The following is a 22,744-nucleotide window of genomic DNA, read 5'->3' as shown; positions in this document are numbered from 1 at the left end:
CACCTGCTGTCGGTACTTCTTCGTGTTGGCGGGCAAGGGTGTCCCGGGGACCATCTCTCGATCACCAAGGGAGACCAGGGCCATGGCAGCTGGTTCCCACTCTTCGGAGTCCTCGATCTCTTCCCCTAGGGCCACGGAGGCCATCTGCCGGGCCGGGGGGTTGGTCGTTGCGGTTCGTTGATACTGGGGACACTGGGGGTCATTGGCGTAGTGTCCGGGCTGTTGGCAGCGGAAGCAGGTGATCCTGGTTCGTGGCCCTAGCCGCCCCGGGGCTCCGGTGCTGGCTGGGGGCGGAGCTGGACCTGCCGCTGGTGGGCTGCTGGGAGGGCAGTGCGGGGGCCCCCCTGGGAAGTCTCTCGGTCGGCCGTGGTTTCCTCCGCCCCTCTGGCGGGGGGGTCCTTGACTGTGGCGACCGTAGTCTCCCACGGGGCCTCGGGTGGCCCGGGTGTTCACCCAACGGTCAGCCTCGGCGGCCAGCTTCTGAGGGTCGGTGAGTTTACTGTCCAGGAGATGTTGGCGCAGTTCTACAAAGCAATTGGCCGCTAAATGTTCCCAGGCGATCAGATCAAACAGCTCTTCGAAGGTGGAGACCTTGCTGCCCTTGATCCACCCGTCCAAGGCCCGGCTGTAAAAGTTCACGTATTCCACCCTTGTGGTGCCCGGTATCTTTTTGCAATCTCGGAACCGTTGCCGGTACATCTCGGGAGTGAGTCCATACCGGCCCACGAGGGCTTCTTTCATGTGGCTGTAGGAGTTCATGACCGTGGAGGGCAGATCCAGCAGGGTATCTCTTCCTTCGCTTAAGAACCGGCCCCATAGGCCAGCCCCCCAATCCTTCTGCGGGACACGGTGAGAGGTCATGGCGACTTCGTAGGCCTTAAACCACTGCTGGATATCGTCGTTTTTGTAATACTCCTTTACTACATCCTTGGGGATGTGGACTTTGGCTTCCACGGTGGAAGCGGATGGTAGATTCCCGGAAGGTCGTGACTCTTCGCTTTTAGCCCTCAACTCGATCTCTTTCAGGCTGCGTTCATGTTCCAGCTGGAGTTTCTTTTCGTCGTGCTCTCTTTGGCGTCTCTTTTCCTCGAGTTCCCCTTGTAGCCGTAACTGCTCGACGGCTAGCTTTTTCTCGGCCAGTTTTAGTTCCCCCTCGATTTTCAGCTTGGCCAGTTCAAGTTTGTGGTTGCGGCCTCTCTCTCGGTCTGCTAGTTCCTCGGGGGACAGGTTCCCCTCTGGACCGCTGTTTCTCACCGGGATGCTTTGTGGTTCATGGGCGGAGTCTCCTTCCGTTTGGGCCGGGGGCGCCCCCGTCTCGACCCAGGTCTTCAATGCTTTTTGGAAGTCTTCCTTTGTGCTTAATCCGGTGGTAGCGATTCCAAGGTCTTTGCAAAATTGTTTTAATTCTCTATGCGTATAATAGTCCAATTGATCCTTTCGGAACGTCAAGCTCATTTCGGTACCTGCGGCACCCAGGGAGGTTTCTCCTTCCATCTCTGTTTGGTAGTGCGTCCGTCGTTCACTGCACGCTCTCTTCTGGTGTCGGCTCGGATCCCGTCGTCTGCCACCAAATGTTGGAAAGGCGTTCGCCGGAGGGGGGTTCAATGCACGTCTTGCCCACCCCTTTGACCCACCTCTCCCAAGTAGGCCGAACCAGGCGCGCACACCCTGAGCTTACACTACGAACAGAGTGACACCACACGTATTCCTTGTAGGACGATAGGTTCTTTTATCGAAGGTTTCAAGGGATCTTTATGATCCAAAGCGTAAGGGGTACATCAGCGGCACAAGAGTCTACAAATCGGTGGTAGGGGAATGGGGTAGCGGGACAGTCTTTGGTGGTAGTGTCTCTGCGGAGTACCCTGCGGATAGCTCACAATCCTCGAGCTGGAGGGTGTTGTTTCTCTGGGCGATCTCTTGCCAATTTGTCCTCGAGGGGAGAGCCGCGAGTCACTCAGCAGGCACAGGTAGTCGGAGTTCGGAAGCCGCGATCTTATCAGCAGGGCTCAGATGGTTCAATGGCTGGGGGCCGCGAGTCACTCAGCAGGCCCAGGTGGTTCAGAGTTCGGGAGCCGCGACCTCGTCAGCAGGGCTCAGATGGTTGGCTGGGGGCCGCGAGTCACTCAGCAGGCCCAGGTGGTTCGGTGTTCGGGAGCCGCGACAGCGTCAGCAGGCTTCGATGGTTCCAGGTCTTCTCTGCCATTCATTCCTCCGGCACCCCTTATTATACTCCCCCTGCCCTTTGAAGTCCGGAGTCATCGCAGAGAGGGGCCAGGGAGACTGCGGGGGTTCGGCGGGATTTCCTGCCGCTCGTTTCTTTGGTCTTTTTCAGGTGGGTCTGGGAGGGACCCCAGACGCTCGGCAGGCGAGGCGCCTGCTCCCCAGGGGCCTGGTGGCCGATCGAGTCCTCCCGGGGGAAGGCGACCCGAGGTGTGACTGGGCTGGCGCCTCTGGGTCTGGCTCGGGGGTTCCCGCTCCCTCGGTCGGACATGCGTGATAGGGTGTCGAGTCTGTCGGGGCTCTGGCCGGCCCTTGGGTCTGTGTGGCTGGGGCGGCCAGAGTCGGAGATGCCGTGTCTTGGGGGTGGTTGCAGGTTGGCTGAATGATCGGGAGGGCATACGCCGTGAGGCCGGTCTCACACCTGGGCGGGCTGGAAGAGTTCAGTGCCGCCTATCTGGACGATATTGCGGTATTCAGTTCCGAATGGGGTGAGCACCTCCGGCACCTCCGGAGGGTCTTGAGGGCCCTGCGCCAAGCCGGCCTCACAGTGAAAGCCAGCAAATGCCAGATTGGGCAAGGATCGGTGGTCTACCTGGGGCACCAGGTCAGCAGCGGGCAGGTCGCCCCCCTCCAACCTAAGATTGACGCCATCCTGGCCTGGGAACCACCAACCACCCAAACCGAAGTCCGCGCCTTTCTGGGCCTCACTGGTTACTACTGGAGGTTCATCCAAGGTTACGGCAGCCTCGTAGGACCCCTCACGGAGCTCACGTCCAAAAGACAACCTAATAAGGTGCAGTGGACCCCTGCCTGCCAGGAGGCGTTCGACGCACTGAAACTCGCCATGTGCACAGCCCCTGTGCTCCAAGCCCCCGATTACTCCAAGGAGTTTGTGGTGCAAACGGATGCTTCAGAGCATGGCATTGGAGCCGTTCTATCCCAGCTCAATGCGAAGGGCCTGGATCAGCCCGTGGCATTCATTAGCCGAAGGTTACTGCCCCGAGAGCAACGATGGAGCACCATTGAACGCGAGGCGTTCGCCGTAGTCTGGGCTCTAACGAAGCTGCGACCCTACCTCTTCGGAACCCACTTCCGAGTCCAGACAGATCATCGACCTTTACGGTGGCTCATGCAGATGAGGGGAGAAAACCCCAAACTGCTACGATGGTCAATCTCCCTTCAGGGGATGGACTTCACAGTAGAGCATCGCCCTGGCACCGACCACGCCAACACTGACGGCCTCTCCAGATTCTTCCGCCTCAGCGAAGAGAACCCCCAAGAGGATGGGTAGTTCTCTTCAGCCTTCAGCTGGGGGGGGACGCATGTTGGACCCGGCCTCGTGGCGTGGCCCCTCTAGACCCGTAGCGACACCAGACTGACCTCTACACCCCACAGGGCCCGTATTAATGCAGCCTACCCGACCTAGTCCACACCTGGTCCCCCACAGAACCCGGGGCTACCCACGTCCTTCCCTCCATCTTTCCGATACCGGGCACCCTCCCCCCTCCATCGGCCCCGCGGCCTCCAGTGACCAGACCCCGCACCCCAGATGGCCGCCCTCGGCCCAAGCGCAACCCAGGCCTAGTCGCGCCATGCCGGCTGGGGGGGAGAGAGAGCTCCTGGTGAGCAGAAGAGGGAGGAGTAGTTTCACTCACAACTGGCTTCCTCTCAAGAGATAGTTTCGATTGCCCCTCCGGCCACCCTGAGGGCTGGCTCCACGCCTGATGCGTGTCTGGGATCCCTCCCGACCCCACCTTGAAAGGCCGGAACCCCCAACAAACGACCCCCAGGCGCTAAGACCCCTGCCCGTGAGGACTCCGGACATCAAAGAGGAGTCGACCTATAACAAGGGGCGCTCTGGGACTCTCGGCAGTTGAATCCTGGAACGAAAAGATCCCTTCTGACGTGGTCGCGGCTGAAAGAACATCCTCCCAAGGTACGACGGAACTCTTGGAACCTCTGTGAGCCCTGCAGACAGCGTCGCGGCTCCACCTGGCAGAGACGGACTTCTGCCTAAAAACATCTGAGCCCTGCTGACGTGGTCGCGGCTCCCCTTGCAACCTTGAGAACTCAAGCCCTGCAGACTTGGTCGCACTCAAGAGACCTTCTGGTCCGGCTGGACCCCAAAGATCGTATCGTATCCCCGGCTCGAGGATTGATAGCCGTGCGCCGGATACGCACCTGCATCGACCCAGATCCTAAGACTGTCCCGCTACCCCTACCCCAACCGAGACTTTGTGAGCCCTTGCTCTACTTGTACAGACGCCTCTGCGGATCATAAAGGTCCTGATATTTCTAGATAAAGAATACGTACTTCAGAATTTACGGTGTGGTGTCTCTGTGTTGCATGGTGTTAAATGAGCGTGTACGATCTTAGGTACGGGACCCGACCCTGAGGGGGTCTCCTGCCAGTGCTCGGCTACCTCTCCCGGGAAAAGTGGGTCGCAGGGTGGTCAGGAACATAATCTGTCCTTCCCTGAGGCTGGCCCTTCTAACAGGGGCAATTATTGTGGGGGAGATAGGAGCAAGGTGCAATCACTGAAGGGCAGAGAGGAACAAGGGGCAATCACTGTGGGGAAGACATGAGAAAGGGACAATCACTGCAAGGGAGACAGGAGCAAGGGGCAATAACTGTGTGGGGGACAGGAGCAAGGGGTAATCACTGTGGGGAGACGGGAGCAATGGGCAATCACAGATGGGTAGGGAAGAGCAAGGGGCAATCACTGTGGGTAGACAGGAGGAAGGGGAAATCAGTGTTGGGAGACAGGAGCAAGTGGCAATCAGTGAGGGGAGACAGGAGCAAGGGGCAATTACTGTGGGGGAGACAGGAGCAAGGGGCAATCACTGATGGGTAGACAGGAGCAAGAGGCAATCACTGTAACGCAGACAGGAGCAAATGAGCAAGGGGCAATCACTCTGGGGAGACAGTAGCAAGGGGCATCACTATGGGGGAGACAAGTGTAAGGGGCAATCACTGAGGGGAGACAGGAATAAGGGGCAACCACTTTAGGAGAGGTAGGAGCATGGGGCAATCACTGTGGGGGGGAGAGGAACAAGGGGAAATCAGTAATGGGCAGACAGGAGCAAGGGGCAATCACTGTAAGGAAGACAAGAGCAAGGGGCAATCACTGTGAGTGAGGGAGGCAGGAACAAGCGGCAATCACTGTCGGGGAGACAGGAGCAAGGGGCAATCACTGCAGGGAGACAGGAACAAGGGGTAATCACTGAGGGGAGACAGGAACAACAGCAATCACATTGGGGTAGGTAGGACCATGGGACAATAACAGTGGGGGAGACTGGAACAAGGGGCAATCACTGCGGAACACAAGAACAAGGGGCAATGACTTTGGGAGAGGTAGGAGCATAGGGCAATCACTGTGGGGGAGAGGGGAGCAAGGGAAATTCAGTGATGGGCAGACAGGAGCAAGGGAGGGGCAATCCCTATGGTGGTGACAAGTGTAAGGAGTAATCAAAGCAGGGAGACTGGAGCAAGGGGCAATAACAGGTGGGAAGACAGGAGCAAGGGCAATCACTGTGGGAGACAGGAGCAATGGGCTATCACTGGGGGGGGGTGACAGGAGCAAGCGGAAATCACTGAAAGGCCGAGAGGAACAAGGGGCAATCACTGTGGGGAAGACAGAAGAAAGGGACAATCACTGTGGGGGAGACAGGAGCAAGGGGCAATAACTGTGGGGGACAGGAGCAAGGGGTAATCACTGTGGGGGAGACAGGAGCAAGTGGCAATCACTGCAGGGGAGACAGGAGAAAGGGGCAATCACTGATGGGTTGACAGGAGCAAGGGACAATCACTCATTGGCAGACAGGAGCAAGGGGCAATCACTCTGGAGAGACAGCAGCAAGGGACAATCACTGTGAGGGAGACAAGAGAAAGGGGCATCACTATGGGGGAGACAAGTGTAAGGGTCAATCACTGTGGGGAGACAGGAACAAGGGGAAATCACTTAAGGGGAGGTAGGAGCATGGGGCAATCACTTTGGGGGAGAGAGGAGCAAGGGGAAATCAGTGATGGGCTGACAGGAGCAAGGGGCCATTACTGCGAGGGAGAAAGAAGCAAGGGGCAATCACTGTGATGGAGACAAGAGCAAGGGGCAATCACTGTAAGGAAGACAAGAGCAAGGGGCAATCACTGTGAGTGAGGGAGGCAGGAACAAGCGGCAATCACTGTGAGTGAAGGCAGCAGGAGCAACCGGGAATCATTGTGGGGGAGACAGGAGCAAGGGGCAATCAGTGTGGGGTGACAGGAGCAATGACAATCACTGTGGGGTAGACAGGAGCAAGGGGAAATCACTGAAGGGCAGAGAGGAACAAGGGGCAATCACTGTGGGGAAGACAGAAGAAAGGGACAATCACAGCGGGGGAGACAGGAACAATGGGCAATATCTGTGGGGGGACAGGAGCAAGGGGGAATCACTGATGGGTAGACAGGAGCCAGGGGCAATCACTGAAGGGCAGAGAGGAACAAGGGGCAATCACTGTTGGGAAGACATGAGAAAGGAACAATCACTGCAAGGGAGACAGGAGCATGGGGCAATTACTGTGTGGGGACAGGAGCAAGGGGTAATCACTGTGGGGAGGTAGGAGCATGGGGCAATCACTGGGGGGAGAGAGGAGCAAGGGGAAATCAGTGATGGACTGACAGGAGCAAGTGACCATCACTGCGGGGGATACAGAAGCAAGGGGCAATCACTGTGAGTGAAGGAAGCAGGAGCAAGCAGCAATCACTGTAGGGGAGACAGGAGCAAGGGGCAATCAGTATGGGGTGACAGGAGCAATGGCAATCACTGCGGGGGAGACAGGAGCAAGGGGAAATCACTGAAGGGCAGAGAGGAACAAGGGACAATCACTGAGGGGAGACAGGAATAAGGGGCAATCACTTTAGGGGAGGCAGGAGCATGGGGCAATCACTGTGGGAGGGAGAGGAGCAAGGGGAAATCAGTGATGGGCAGACAGGAGCAAGGGGCCATCACTGTGGGGGAGACAGTAGCAAGTGGCAATCAGAGAGGGATGACAGGAGCAAGGGGCAATCAATGTGGGGGAGACAGGAGCAAGCGGCAATCCCTGAAGGGCAGAGAGTAACATGGGGCAATCACGGTGCTTGAGACATGTGTAAGGGGCAATCATTGCAGGGAGACAGGAGCAAGGGGCAATCAATGTGGTGGAGACAGAAGGAAGGGGCGATCACTGAGGGGACACTGGAGCAAAGGGCAATCACAGTTGGGGAGACGGGAGTAAGGGGCAATTGCTGAGGGGGAGACAGGAATAATGGGCAATCACTTTAGGGGAGGTAGCTGCATGGGGCAATCACTGTGGGGGAGAAAGGAGCAAGGGGAAATCAGTGATGGGCAGACAGGAGCAAGAGGCCATCACTGTGGGGGAGACTGTAGCAAGGGGCAATCACTGTGAGGGAGACACGAGCAAGGGGCAATCACTGTGGGGGAGACAGGAGCAAGGGGCAATCACTTTGAGGGAGACAAGTGCAAGGGGCAATCACTGTGAGTGAAGGAAGCAGGAGCAAGCGGCAATCACTGTGGGGGCAGACAGGAGCAAGGGGCAATCACTGCAGGGAGAGGTTAACAAGGGGCAATCACAGCGGGAAACAGGAACAAGTGGCAATCACTTTGGGCGAGGTAGGAGCATAGGGCAATCACTGTGGGGGAGAGAGGAGCAAGGAAAAGTCAGTGATGGGCAGAAAGAAGCAAGGAAGGGGCAATCGCTATGGCGGCGACAAGTGGAAGGGGCAATCAATGCAGGGAGACTGGAGCAAGGGGCAATAACAGGTGGGCAGACAGGATCAAGGGGCAATCACTGTGTGTAGACAGGAGCAAGGGGCAATCACTGGGGGGAGACAGGAGCAAGGGGCAATCACTGTGGGAAGACAGGAGCAAGTGGTGTTAGAAGGGCCAGCCTCAGGGAAGGACAGAATATATACCTGACCACCCTGCGACCCACCTTTCCCGGCAGAGGTAGCCGAGCACTGGCAGGAGACCCCTTCAGGGCTGGGTCCCGTACCTAAGATCGTATACGCTGATTTAGCACCATGCAACACAGAGACACCACACCGTAGGTTCTGAAGTACGTATTCTTTATCTAGAAATATCAGGACCTTTATGATCCGCAGAGGCGTCTGTACAAGTAGAGCAAGGGCTCACAAAGTCTAGGTTGGGGTAGGGGTAGCGGGACAGTCTTAGGATCTGGGTCAATGCGGGTGCGTATCCGGCGCACAGCTCTCAATCCTCGAGCCGGGGGATACGATACGATCTTTGGGGTCCAGCCAGACCCGAATGTCTCTTGAGTGGCGACCAAGTCCGCAGGGCTCGGATGAGGGTGGTGGAGGCCGGACAATCTTCAAGGAGCCACGAGTCGGTCAGCAGGGCTCAGAGTTCTCAAGGATGCAGGGGGAGCCGCGACCACGTCAGCAGGGCTCGAATGTTTTAGGCAGAAGTCCGTCTCTGCCGGGTGGAGCCGCGACGCTGTCTGCAGGGCTCACCGAGGTTCCAGGAGGTCCGTCGGACCTTGGGAGGATGTTCTTTCAGCCGCGACCACGTCAGCAGGGCTCGTTTCGTTCCAGTATTCAACTGCCGAGGGTCCCAGAGCATCCCTTGTTATAGGTCGACTCCTCTTTGATGTCCGGAGTCCTCACGGGCAGGGGTCTTAGCGCCTGGGGGTCGTTTGTTGGGGGTTCCTGCCATGCGGCCCTTTGATCCTTTTAAGGCGGGGTCGGGAGGGATCCCAGACACGCAGCAGGCGTGGAGCCAGCCCTCAGGGTGGCCGGACGGGTGATCAAAACTATCTCTTGAGAGGAGGCCAGGTGTGAGTGAAACTACTCCTCCCTCTCCTGCTCACCAGGAGCTCTCTCTCCCCCCAGCCGGCATGGCGCGACTAGGCCTGGGTTGCGCTTGGGTCGAGGGTGGCCATCTGGGGTGCGGGGCCTGGTCACTGGAGGCCGCGAGGCCGATGGAGGGGGAAGGGTGCCCGGTGTCGGGAAGATGGAGGGAAGGACGTGGGTCGGGTAGGCTGCGTTAATCAGGGTCGTGTGGGGTGTGGAGGTCAGTCTGGTGTCGCTACGGGTCTGGATGGGCCACGCCACGAGGCCGGTTCCAACACGCGTCCCCCCCAGCTGAAGGCTGAAGAAAACTACCCATCCTCTTGGGGGTTCTCTTCGCTGAGGCGGAAGAATCTGGAGAGGCCGTCAGCGTTGGCGTGGTCGGTGCCAGGGCGATGCTCTACTGTGAAGTCCATCCCCTGAAGGGAGATTGACCTCCCCTCATCTGCATGAGCCACCGTAAAGGTCGATGATCCGTCTGGACTCGGAAGTGGGTTCCGAAGAGGTAGGGTCGCAGTTTCTTTAGAGCCCAGACTACGGCGAACGCCTCGTGTTCAATGGTGCTCCATCGTTGCTCCCGGGGCAGTAACCTTCGGCTAATGAAGGCCACGGGCTGATCCAGGCCCTTCTCATTGAGCTGGGATAGGACGGCTCCAATGCCATGCTTGGAAGCATCCGTTTGCACCACAAACTCTTTGGAGTAATCGGGGGCTTGGAGCACAGGGGCTGTACACATGGCAAGTTTCAGGACGTCGAACGCCTCCTGGCAGGCAGGGGTCCACTGCACCTTTTTAGGTTGTCTTTTGGACGTGAGCTCCATGAGGGGTCCTACGAGGCTGCCGTAACCTGGGATGAACCTCCGGTAGTAACCAGTGAGGCCCAGAAATGAGCGGACTTCGGTTTGGGTGGTTGGTGGTTACCAGGCCAGGATGGCGTCAATCTTAGGTTGGAGGGGGGCGACCTGCCCGCTGCCGACCTGGTGCCCCAGGTAGACCACCGATCCTTGCCCAATCTGGCATTTGCTGGCTTTCACTGTGAGGCCGGCTTGGCGCAGGGCCCTCAAGACCCTCCGGAGGTGCTCACCCCATTCGGAACTGAATACCGCAATATCGTCCAGATAGGCGGCGCTGAACTCTTCCAGCCCGGCCAGGACTCTATTCACCAGTCTCTGAAAGGTGGCCGGGGCATTTTTCATCCCGAAGGGCATCACTCTGAAGCGATAATGCCCATCCGGGGTGGAGAAGGCGGACCGCTCCTTGGCTCCTTCTGTGAGCGCAATTTGCCAGTATCCGCAGGTCAAATCGAAGGTGCTGAGAAAATGAGCAGACCCAAGGCGGTCCATGAGCTCATCTGCGCGGGGGATAGGGTGAGCGTCGGCTCGGGTGACCGCATTGAGCCCCCGGTAGTCCATGCAGAACCGTAGTTCGGGGGCAACACCAGGGGCAGCTGCTTTCAGGACTAGTACCACCGGGCTGGCCCAAGGACTGTCTGTGGGCTCGATCACCCCTAGAGATAACATCTTCGAGACCTCCGCCTGGATGCAGGCCCGGACTCGGTCGGGGACGCGGTAGGCTCGGTGCCGTACCGGTGGGCTGTCTCCGGTGTCCACGTCGTGGACGCACCAGTCGGTGACCTTGGGGATGAGGGAGAACAGGTCGGACAACTGCCCCAAGAGCCGGCGGCAGTCCTCGTGTTGTTGGGGTTTGAGGGAGGGGGAGAGGATCACCCCCTTCATGGAGCCGTCCTTTTCTTTGGCCCGCAGGAGGTCAGGGAGAGGCTCCGTTTCCTCTTCTGCCCCGTCATCTGTGGCCAGGAGCAAGCTCAACTCCGTCTGCACGAAGTGAGGCTTGAGGCGGTTCACGTGGAGGACCCGAAGGGGGTTCCGAGGGGACTGGAAGTCCACCACGTATGTAACCTGACTTTTTCGTTCTACCACTTTGAAGGGCCCGGTCCATTTGTCTTGGAGGGCGCACGGCTTCACTGGGGCCATCACCCAGACCTGCTGGCCGGGCTGAAACTCGACCAGAGTGGCGTTCTGGTCGTACCAGCGCTTCATTTCTTCCTGGCTCGCCTCGTGGTTGGCCTCGGCGAGCTCTCGGAATTTCCGAGTCTGGTTCCGGAGAGTCAACAGGTACCGGAACACATCCTGCGGTGGGTCCCGGGGTGCCGTCTCCCATCCCTCTTTGACCAGGCTCAGGGGACCTCTGACTGGGTGCCCATACAGTAATTCAAACGGGCTGAACCCCAAGGACTTCTGGGGGACTTCCCTGTAGGCGAACAGGAGGCGGGGAGAAGGACGTCCCACTTACGCCGCAGGGGCTCCTCGAGACCCATGATCATCCCCTTCAGAGTCCAGTTAAACCGTTCCACTAGGCCATTGCCTTGGGGATGGTAAGGGGTAGTGAATTTCTAAGATACTCCACATTGTTGCCACAGGGATCTCATATATTTTGAGATAAAATTGGTGCCTCGGTCGCTCACGACCTCTCGGGGGAACCCTACCCGGGAGAAGATCCCCATTAATGCCCGGCCCACCGCGGGGGCCGTGACGGTGCGGAGGGGGATGGCCTCCGGGTATCGTGTGGCATGGTCCACTAGGACGAGGATAAAGTGGTGACCCTGGGCGGTCTTGGGATCCAGGGGCCCCACGATGTCAATTCCGACCCGCTCGAAGGGAGTACTGACGACTGGGAATGGTTGGAGGGGAGCCTTGCGCTTCCCTCCACTTTTACCACTGGCCTGGCACGTGGGGCAGGACTTGCAGTGGGCCTCTACGTGGGCTCGCATTTTTGGCCAATAAAAGTGCGTTACTAGGTGGTGGTAGGTCTTGTCCTGGCCCAAGTGGCCGGCCAGGGGTACATCATGGGCCAAGCCCAGGAGGAAGTCTCGAAAGCGTAGGGGTACCACCAGCACCCGGGCTGACCCTAGCTCGGCAGACCACTGTTCTCTGTACAGGAGGTCATTCTCCCAATATAATAAGTGGGTTCCCGATTGGTCGCCCGCGGCTTGGGCTTCGGCCTGCTGCCGGGGTCCGACCAGGGAGGGCAGGTTGTTTGTTCTTGGCAGAGTATTCTTATTAAAGCTTGTCTGTATTCTCTACTGTCTGACGAACTCTTAATTCTTGGGAAGGCATAGCAGGTGGTTGTAAGTAACCCGGGTGGCCCCTAAGGGCTACTTCCTTCAAGGGGCAAAGATGGAGAATGCTTCTTGTTGGGGTCTGTCCTTGGTCACCCTCTTGAGCCTTAGTCTGGCAGTGACAGACTGTGCTCATTGAACCATAGTCGAGGGTGTTTCAAGAGCCTGGGAGCACAGATGGAGACTGCTTCTTGTAGGGGTCTTTCCTTGGTCACCCTTTTTGATCCCCAGCCGGGGATTGATAAGTTGTGCACATTGGCCCTTAAAGAAGGATCTTTCTAGAGTTTGGAGCAAAGATAAAGAATGCTTTTTGTTGGGGTATTTCCTTGGTCACTGTCTTGATCCTCATCCAGGCAGTGAAGGGTTGTGTGTGTTAACTCATAACAACCACAGACTGGCTGCAAGATAGCCTTATGCAGTGAGTCTTTCTATGCAGTCTGGAAGGGATGGCCACTTCCTCTACAAGGGGGGGGGGAGTTGTGTTTAAGTGCCTTGTGGTAACTCAGGTGGCTTAATGGATGACAGCCTTCAGTAGAGTGAGGCTGGAGCCTTGTAGGGTGGTGGGTACTACTACAGTAGACCAAAGGCTCTATGCCATGTAATGGCTGAAGGTGATGGTGTGAAGGGCGCGTAGGGCTGGTGATATATCTGTTGGTTAGTAAGTATAATTCAAGAGAGATGCTCACAGTACTGACTTTAGTGGGTCACAAATTTCCCAGGGTGGCGTCTCCACTCGTCTTGTATCAGCTCGTGCCATGCATGCACCTTGTACATTGCTTGAACTGTTTTGATCTCTTCTTCAGTTGTTCCTCAGCATATTGTCTTTTAATGACTAACTCTTTTGATATTATTAAAATATATATTCTTTGAACGCTTCTCTAGGAAACAGGAAGGAAGTGCATTGCAAAGCAGCAGCTGCTAATCTCAGTGTGACGGTCAAAGGTGTCCGCACAGCCAAGGATGTGACGGGGGATGCTGCGGTGATGATGACACCTATCGCCAAATTAGAGGAGTTCCTAACGGCTGCCCCGCGTTCCATCGCCGTCCTAGCAGAACTGGCCAAGCTCTCATCAGCCCAAGAAGACTTTGCGATCACCCTGCAGCCGCCGACAGGTGGCTTCAAATACATGAAATACCCACAGTCCTTTGCTGCTTCCTTAATGCAGGTCAGCCACACTGCCTGGTCTGCTTTCAACACGGCAAACAAAAACATGGACCAGATCAGGCTTCTTTCGGCCTCCATACCAAAAGCCAGTGTAAACATAGTGTGGGTTTTGTTCCAGAGACCTTCGCTAATTAACACCCTGCTCCCAAGTCAACTTGAGAGACTGCTCGGTGTATCCAAAGAATGCACATCATTGGCTCAGTCTGCGGGAGCAGGATTTAGATCAGCCAATCGTCTTATGCAGGAAGTGATGGAAGCTTACAGGAACTCAAGAAAGGCGAGCAAGATGATGAGAAGCGACCTGAACCAAACCTCGATGAATGTAACTGTAAGAACGGAGACTTCAAACAAGTCTTCAGCGTATCAAAAGCACTCCTTAAAGAACCTGACCACTGTCTACATGCAGTCAATGGGTCGCGAGCCTTCTATGAGGAACTCCACTGCTGTCCATCTTCTCAACCAGTCCATCCACAACTTGGTGGAGACGGTTAAATCCTTGCAGGGCATTCCCAGCTACCCTTCTGATGCCTCTGTGAAGGACTTGTTGTATAAACAAGCATCCAAAGTCAGTGACATTGCCCACCTAGTCAACGTGATCACGGCTACCTACTGCGAGGTGTCCCAGCGCTACCTGATGGACCGCGTGAGCGCCTTGGGAAGGCTCATCAGCATGGACCACTCAAATCCTACCTTCCAGGTGGAGCACCAGAAGCTGCAAACAGGGATCTCCAAGGATCAAGACGCAATCAAAGAGACAGTAACTGTTCAAAAACAGATGTTTGTCTCGACCCTACAGACAAGACTTGATTGGATAAATTGCCACTTAGGTGCCGCCTTCTCACGCTCACCCGCAGGTATGGCGCCACTCATTCCAGCCACTGCAGCGCCAGGTAAACCTGCAGTTTTATGGGAATTAAGGCCAGGTAGACCCTCCAACCATTGTCAGCAGGACCAGGTCATGCTGTATGGGGGGTATTTCAGTCTAGTCTATTGCTCGTCTTTCTTGAGTTACTTTTATTACATATGGTTTTGCTTACAGTTGTCTGGGTGAGGGTTTTTCTGTTTTAGCAGATCACAGGAAAAACAAGATATTTTTAAGAACTACATTTCTCTTTTGTTTATTCGAGAAATTTGTGTTTCCCACTAATACAAACTGTAATTACTTCTGCAAGGAGAATATCACCTGGTTGCCAGTCATTCCAGTGAATGGTTTAATAAAGAGGCCTTGACTCCTGTCTGTGATATGTAGATGGGTGACTGCGGCTTATGTATCGAAGACAGGAGCCACCCAATAAGGGGTCCTTCACACCAAGAGTAGATCTTTTATTTTTTAGTGTAACACTGCGCAGCAACCAAAGTTGTTTTGCTGTGCAAAGGGGAGGAAGCAGTGCAGAGCAACATTTATTAACAAGCATTTGCAAAGCCAATAGGTTTGGCTTTGGCAGCCTGCTTTTTGGTTTTTCCAATGCTTGTTTTGTTTTTTCAAGGTTTTTCCAAAACGCTATTCTTTGAGAAGCTGCCGAGCCCTCATCAACCTAGAATAAATGTCAAAAAACATAAATAGCATATGGTCTCAAAAAGCCCACATTGCAACAGACGCCCCTGGCACTTAAAGGAAGTGATTTGTGTGTTGATGTGGTTCTGTGAATGGGCAAAATGTTGTCACTCACAGTGAAGCAAGCCAATGGCTTAGGTGGGCTGACAAGTTGCCAAATGCTGTAGATTATAATGGGCAGAAGAAAAAAAACAACCAGCTCCACTGTAATCAGGTGTCACAGCACACCCTAAGGGCATTCGGCTACCAGCTTGGGAACCCAATGATGAAGCATGTCACCTACTATGTAGGTGAGTGAGGGGGGTTCCAAGTCTCTAAAAATAATCAAAAGAGACAAAAGGAGTAGACTTAATGATGTTTTTTGTATACCAGTTAGTCTGGCCGGGGGTCAAGGAGAAGAGCTCAGCAAACTGATTTAGGAATTGTCTGTGATTATTCTGCTGTTGGGCGAGTGAGAGTGTCTGATAAGACCACTCCTGCAACTGACCCATCTTTAGGATTGATTGAGTGGAGGTCAGGGAGAGGTTCATGCTCTGTTTCCTGATCCTCATCTGTGACCATGAGCATGGTCAGTTCATTCCTGCCATTATAGGATTGAAGGCGGTACACATGGATGACCCTCATGGGGTTCCTGCAAGTGCAATGGTCCCTCCAAGTATGTGACCTCCCCTTTTCTCTCAAGGATATTGTAGGGCCGAGTCAATTTGTCCTGGAGGGCCCTAGGAGCCACATGCTCCAAAACCCATGCCTTCTGCCCGGGTTGGAACTCCATCATGCCAGACTTTTGTTCATACCATAGCTTTTAGGCCCGTTAGCTGGCCTCCAGGTTTTTTTATGTGTTCAGCCATCCTGGACCGAAGGCCAAGCACATAATCCACAATATCCTGCTTAGGTTCTTTGAGAGGTCTCGTCCATCCTTCCTTCACAAGATAAAATGGTCCCCTTACAGGATAACTAAACAGAAGTTTAATGGGGGAAACCCCTACCCCCTTCCGTAGCACCTCTCTGTATAAAAAAACAGGCATAGTATCAAGACATCCCATGTTACTCTGAGCTTTGCAGGGAGTCTACCAATCACAACTTTCAGGGTCTTGTTAAAGCTTTCAACAAGCCTATTTGCCTGTGGATGATATGGGGAAGTGAACTTATAGGTCACTCCACACTCAGTCTACATATGTATTAAGTATGCAGACATGAAGTTTGTATCTCTGTCAGATATTATCTCCTTTGGAAAACCAACCTTTAGGAAAAACACCAAGGAGGGCTCTAATCACTGCACAGGAATTGCTGGTCCTCAGGGGAATGGCCTCAGGATACCTGGCGGCATGATCCACTACCACCAGTATAAATTGTTTTTCTGATGCTGCCTGTGGGTCAAGGGGACCAACAAAGTCAATCCCAACCCTCTCAAAGGTACCCAAGCCACTGGAAGTGGCATTAAGTGTGACCTTTAGGTGGCCAACTGTTTTGTCATTGGCTTGACAGGTAGCACAGGAGTTACAAAGCTCCTTCACCTTCTGGGATAGCCCTGGCCAGTAGAAGTGGTTCAACAACCTACTCCAAGTTTTAGTCTGTTCAAGAGGCCAAACTAGGAGAATGTCATGGGCCAATTAAACTCTTTAACCTGCGGAGGCACTATTACTCTCCTGTTGGCACCAGGTTTGGAGTATCTGGTCTCAGTATAATGGAGTCCGTCCTGCCAATAGGTCCTGTGGGAACCACTGACACTTCCTTTTCCTGAGCAGCAGCTTGATGCCTTTACTTTCAAGAATGGGTCGGGTTCTCTTCCCCTGGCACAGATATTCTCTAGAGGGTCCCCCTGTGCCCAAGAGCTCTGATGTGTAAGGCCCAAGCTCCTGGGGTTTAGTTCTCTCTGGGGCTGACAAGCCTTCTCCTTGAGGAGAGGGGATTTGATCTGGCATCTATTTAGAGGTTCATTTCCCAGACTTCTTGCCCTTTCTCCTGGAAGGTTGGTCCATATTCTCAGGCTCCAACACATCTTTTTCACCCTGGGTTCTGCACTGAGCTCTTGTGTTTACGTTATGTCAAGCGCCTGGTTACACTCAGCCAGTGTGTCCCCGCGCCCATCCATTCAGGTATACCCAGCATGGCTGCATGGGATTTTCTTTCAACCTCAGCCCATGCTGAGGACTCAAAATAATTGGCAAGCAGACACTCTACAGGAATTGCAGAAGAAACCACCACCCGTGTGTGGCCAGAAACCATGCCCCATCCAAGGACACCAACACCAATGTGCCTGATTGTCAGCAGTGAGGACTGTATAAGTCTCTGCAGGCAAGAACGAATCAAGGGACACCAGTTGCCTAGTCACCTTGGTGACACTGGCGCCAGTGTCTCACAGATTCAACTCTAACCTAATTTATATGTGGCTCTTGTCTGTATTTTTCAGATTACTAGGCCAAGCATAATCAAAAAATCAAAGGAGGGAGTGAAGAGGAAAAAGGTAGAATCGTCCTCCTCTTGATACTGTTATCCAACATAGGGATTCTACCATGTATTATGTGAATATACATGCACCCATGTGTGTGCTGCTATTTTTATTTTTATTTGAAGTGTTTAGTCATACGTGAAAAATGGTGCAAAAGGATCAGAGCTCCTTCTCTCAATTTGTGTGAAGGGCAATGTTTTAAAAAATTGTAAAATACCCCTCACACACTGAAACCTGATTCAGTGTCACGCTTCATCATTGGGGTCTTCTCACCCCTCTACGGGATGGGGCGTGCTACGACTTACGTAGACGCAGGAGCACTTAATTCAGTGATTGGTGAGTATGTTTAGTGTGTGGGATCGTGAAAAGAAAAAGTGAGATGGTTAAAAATTCTCTGGCTAGTGGAACGAAAATACTTTATTGTCTTCCCTGGCTGAGAATAGTAAAAGTGGGGAGGTGTAGATGGTGTACTATAATGAGTCACCTCCTACAAGGTCGACATGTTTCAGAAGCCATCCCCTTGGCTTTCTTCCTCAGGACCAAAAAAACGATCCCTGTTACACCTCAATGGGTGATAGAATAAATGTACATATGTCTGATAGTCACAAACAATGTCCTTTGTTCCCTGTTATGGGAGTAGAAAAATATACCACTTGTATATCTTAAGAACCTGAAAAGAAAATATTTTGGATAAATCATGGCTTTCATCATTTATTTTTATCTAATCACATCACCATCACGTGGAAAGTTTTAAGCTTTTTTGTGATATATTTCTCTTGTGCAACTCTGTTGTAGGTAATGGTACCATTTGGTAAATATCCTCTACTCTTAAATCATCTGAAATAACACTCCTTGTGATTTCTAGTGCCCAGTATCACATTTATTCAACATTCTATCATACATATGTATCTCCTAGCAAGATACATCTTATGTTACAATACGTTCATACATAAAGAAAGTATTTGTACACTTCTATTGTGCCTCACAAGGTTACAGATTAATGTTCACAGCAAACGAGCACTCGCATTCATACTCCCATGACGAGCCTTGGAAAAAATGGGAGATGTTTGGCAAAACTCTGTGCACTTGTCCTTTTAAACTGTGATCTCATGATGTGTCTTTTTTAAAAAAAATGGTATTCATGCTCTCAAAAGGACGTGCCATAATAATACATACTTTAGAATTTAATCGTTATCGCTCCATGAGCTCACATGAGCGGCGTAGGGCGCCTTCAAATAGACACTGTGGGTATTTTAAAAGAACAGGAGGAAAAACAAGGTTTTAACGCAAAGGTGGTTTTTAAACAAACAAGCGTGGTCTCTTTGGCTTTTTTAGGGACATGCCATTGTCCTACTTACATGCTGGAAGAAGCGCGATCACCAAAGGAAGTACCTTCTTGTGGCTTTTATGAACAGCCCCATTTTTTAGGGCTACACCAAGGGAGAAACAGAGGGAGGAACCGGAGAGGGAACAATGTTCACTGGGCTCCACAAAATGAAGAACAAATCCGGATGGCAACAAGGAGCATGACAGGGGCCTCAACCAGCAAGAAATGAATCTGGTAGTCAACCTTACAAACCACATTATAACACCGGCACAGATCAGAGTCCTAGAAAAAGGATGCAAAGAGATGAAAGAATTCATGAGGAGACTTAAGTTACAAATCTTTTTCAAAGACAAACAAAATGACCAGCAGGATGGAGGCACTGGTTTGAGACCAAAATCTACTTTCAGTCCACCCAAAGCCAATCTACCAGTAGAAATGATCGCCTTCGAAAAAGCTGTCATGAAAGATCTGGAAGAAATAGATCCAGCAACTAGCAGGGTCTTTCACAATATCACCAGAGAGGAAAATGAGGCAATCAGAGAACTAGCAAACAAACCGGAATTGGAAATAAAACCAGCCGATAAAGGAGGGGCGATTGTAATACAATCAGCCGAGAAGTATGACCAAGAGTGCCGACGCCTCCTTCACGATGAAAGGAACTACGAGGTCCTCAACCAGGACCCCACGGAGCAAATACGAGTGAAAATAGCAAGTTTGGTGGAAGAGGCACAATCACATGGGTGGATATCTAAAAAGGAAGGGGATTTTCTAACCACGACTTCGCCAAGAACACCTTACCTGTACACTATACCAAAAATCCACAAAAATCTGGTCTCCCCACCGGGACGTCCAATAGTGTCTGGAATTGGATCCATTTTGGAACCAGTCTCTAAATTTGCAGACGCTTTCTTAAGACCACTTGTACAACAAACTTCCACGTACCTGAAAGACACCAAAGACGTCCTGCAATTGTTAGCAGGGCAAACATTTGACCCAGAAAGAGAATTATTGATAAGTTGTGATGTGGAGAGCTTATATACGAGCCTTCCCCACAACAAGACCCTCAACATCATAGAAGATGTCCTGTTCGAAATGATTGGGACTACCAGACACCGAGAAACATGATTATGGAGTGCTGCCAATTAGCACTCAAAGAACATTTCTTTGAATACCGAAACACTCTCTATTTGCAAAAACACGGGACCAGCATGGGGAGCACCTTTGCTCCTAGCATAGCTGGTCTCTATGTGCATCAACTTGAAAAACAGAAGATCCTCAATCCCAACAATCCATTTCGTAACCATATACATATATGGAAATGATATATAGATGACATATTGATCATCTGGGAAGGAGATGAAACCACCGCCAGACGTTTCCTAACATGGTTGAACTGCCAAGACCAATTTTTGAGATTCACAAGCACTATCTCAAATTAAAAACTTGTCTTCCTTGATCTAAACATATATGCAAAAGAGGGAAAACTAACAACTACTACTCATTTCAAAGAAACCTCCCAAAACTGCCTACTATTGTAAAATACATTCCACCCTCGACATCTCCGCGACAACCTCCCTTATGGGCAATTCCTACGCCTACGAAGCAACTGCATGGAAATCGAAGATTTAAAAAAACAATCATACGATCTGAAAAAGAAACTGGAAAAATGCCAATATCCTAAAAAGGTGATTGACAATGCATGGAAAAGGGCACGCAACAATTGCAGAGACAGCCTTTTGGAACCCAAAATCCATAAGGAGGAAGAGAACCGCCCAGTATGTATAACAACTTTCAACACAAACTCCAATGGTATCAAAAATAGTAAACAAACACTGGTGAATCCTCAACAGTGAAAGCATCAATCTACCAAAACCTATCTTCTCTCATAGAAGAGGTAAGAGTATCCGTGATTTGGTGGTACACATCAGACCAAAAGAAAGAAGTGAAGAACAGACAATGCAAACCACTTTAATGCCCCCAATCTCTGGGCATCATCCCTGTGGAATGTGCAATGTGTGCAAACTAACTAAGAAAAGCAAAGAAATCTTGTTCCAAGATGGAACCAAATGGGACCAAAGAAGATTCACAACATGCAATTCAAAAAATGTGGTTTATCTGATTACGCGCCTGTGTCTTTTGGAATACGTACAATTGACCACACGCCCCGTCAAGGTAAGGATAGGGGAACACAAAAGTAACATTAAATGCAAAAAGAGTACCACCAAAATGGCAGCCCATTTTTTGGAAAAAGGCCATAAGTGGGAAGATCTCTCGTGGACAGTAATCAAACAAATCCAGAACGAAAGGTATTTGTTCGAAAAAGAACAACGGTGGGTGTTCCGTTTGAGGATTCATGAGAAAGGCCTGAACGATGAAATTCCTTGGAACCAGCTCTGATGTATACACAATCTAACACATGAATCCCCTGGCAACTAACGATCAACCAAAAAGTTGCCAGACTCATAAGGAGTATACAGTACTACAATCACCCCCATAACTAATACTGAACAAATAGGAGGTTTATGCCCTTGGAAACTGGGTTTCTTCCTATTTCTTTCATATTTAGAGAAACTATAATTCTTTAAACCTGAGTGTACACACACTCTATTTTTAAATAGATGTAACACCTAAATCAATACCCTGTGAAATATTAAATACCAACAGGGCAGCAAAATCTTCCACTAGCGTTGCCTTAACCTTATCCCAGGGTAATCCTCCGTTAGAAACAACACCGGTGCCCACAACCCTGGAACCTAAAAAATCTGTGCCCAAAACTCGGGCTTCAAAAACACCTGTTCTAAAAACTCCGGCCCCAGTATCCAACGGGGGGGGGCCCCGGGGGACCTCCTGAAGCTAGACTTACTGTTGATATGCCACCGGAAGCATGCCCTTTTGTAGTTGTAATGACAGGCGTGCCCGAGCTGGTGGAACATAACACAGAACCCACGTGGTCTTTGATAAATAAAGTACGACACTGGCTAAACATTAATCGTCCTATTCCACCAACTCGGTCATGTAAGATCTTGATGGCACGTAGGATCCCCTGGGTAGGAAATGGCAGAAAATGAATATCAGGAGACTGCATTGTGATTACATTGGATGACCCTTGAGTGGTAGATCATATCTGCTCTTGGGAGCACTCGAGCCTAAAAGGAGGTATAGGCACCAAGCGACTCTCCTTTTTTTATCCTTCTTAACATCGTAATAATCCTTTGAATAACTATTATAGCCCCCTGGGAGGTAGTAGCTTCTGGTTATAGTGAAAATGGCAACCTAAGACAAATAGTGGGCCCTCGTCACCACGACCATGACAGTTCTTGGTATACAGTGGGGACATGTCATCAGGGAGGAGGTTGGGATGAATGGGGTCAGAACATACAGAGGAGGGCCTATAGAGAGCTGCCTCGTAGGGATCCTTGGTTCACTATCCCGACGATGAACAGGTTTAGCGGCCTTGAAATGGTCGATTGACCATCAACGGCGACCGAACCTATTAACCCTAAGCCACCCCATTTAGCGTCCAAAGTAAAACTCACTGCTGCGGGCGACGAATCTCTGGCGATTAATACAGAACTACAGCCCTTATCTATCCTTTCCTGGAATGTTGCGGGCCTTCGCCCCAAAATCGAGGACGGGACTGCTTCGAACTTCTTGGAGCAGGGTAATATCATCTGTTTACAGGAGACGTGGTCTACCACGGAGCTCCACCTTTTGGGTTATAAAACTTATTTCGTCCCAGCTCTGGGCAGTGGTGTAGGTAGACCCAAGGGAGGGCTGACTATGTATATTGCAAATACCTTGAACCATCTAAAAGCTTCTATGGTTGATTATGATTCGAATTTTCAATTACTTTCTCTCTCTTTTAAAAAGAAAGAGTCTATCCTTGTGCTTAATCTCTACAATAACCTAGAGGAAGATCAATTTTTGACTCTTCTCCTTGACATTCAGGCGAAATTAATCCATCGTCTTCAAACTAAGGCAAGAAAAGGGGTGGTTCATCTTCTATGGGGAGGAGATTTTAATCTGCATCCATGCCCACAAAATGGAAA

The 22,744-nt window shown here is 51.9% G+C and overlaps 1 protein-coding gene across 7 annotated transcripts in view; it reads left to right on the top strand.

Moving 5' to 3' along the window:
- The window catches only part of LOC146863633 (uncharacterized), a 337,769-nt gene that overhangs the window by 80,483 nt on the left and 234,542 nt on the right, over positions 1-22,744 (top strand). For 6 of the 7 annotated variants that reach the window (XM_085627702.1, XM_085627701.1, XM_085627705.1 and 3 more), the window contains exon 4: positions 13,082-14,218. The exons of the other annotated variant lie outside the window; for it this stretch is intronic. In XM_085627702.1, coding sequence (XP_085483828.1) covers positions 13,082-14,218 — 1,137 coding nt within the window. The remainder of the gene's footprint in view (positions 1-13,081; positions 14,219-22,744) is intronic. 7 annotated transcript variants of the gene reach the window in all.

The sequence above is a fragment of the Triturus cristatus genome, chromosome 2_1 (assembly GCF_964204655.1).
Source record: "Triturus cristatus chromosome 2_1, aTriCri1.1, whole genome shotgun sequence".
In the NCBI taxonomy this organism is placed as follows: domain Eukaryota; kingdom Metazoa; phylum Chordata; class Amphibia; order Caudata; family Salamandridae; genus Triturus; species Triturus cristatus.
The sequence above is the reverse complement of the archived record's forward strand: the minus strand, read 5'-3'. Positions and strand labels throughout refer to the sequence as shown.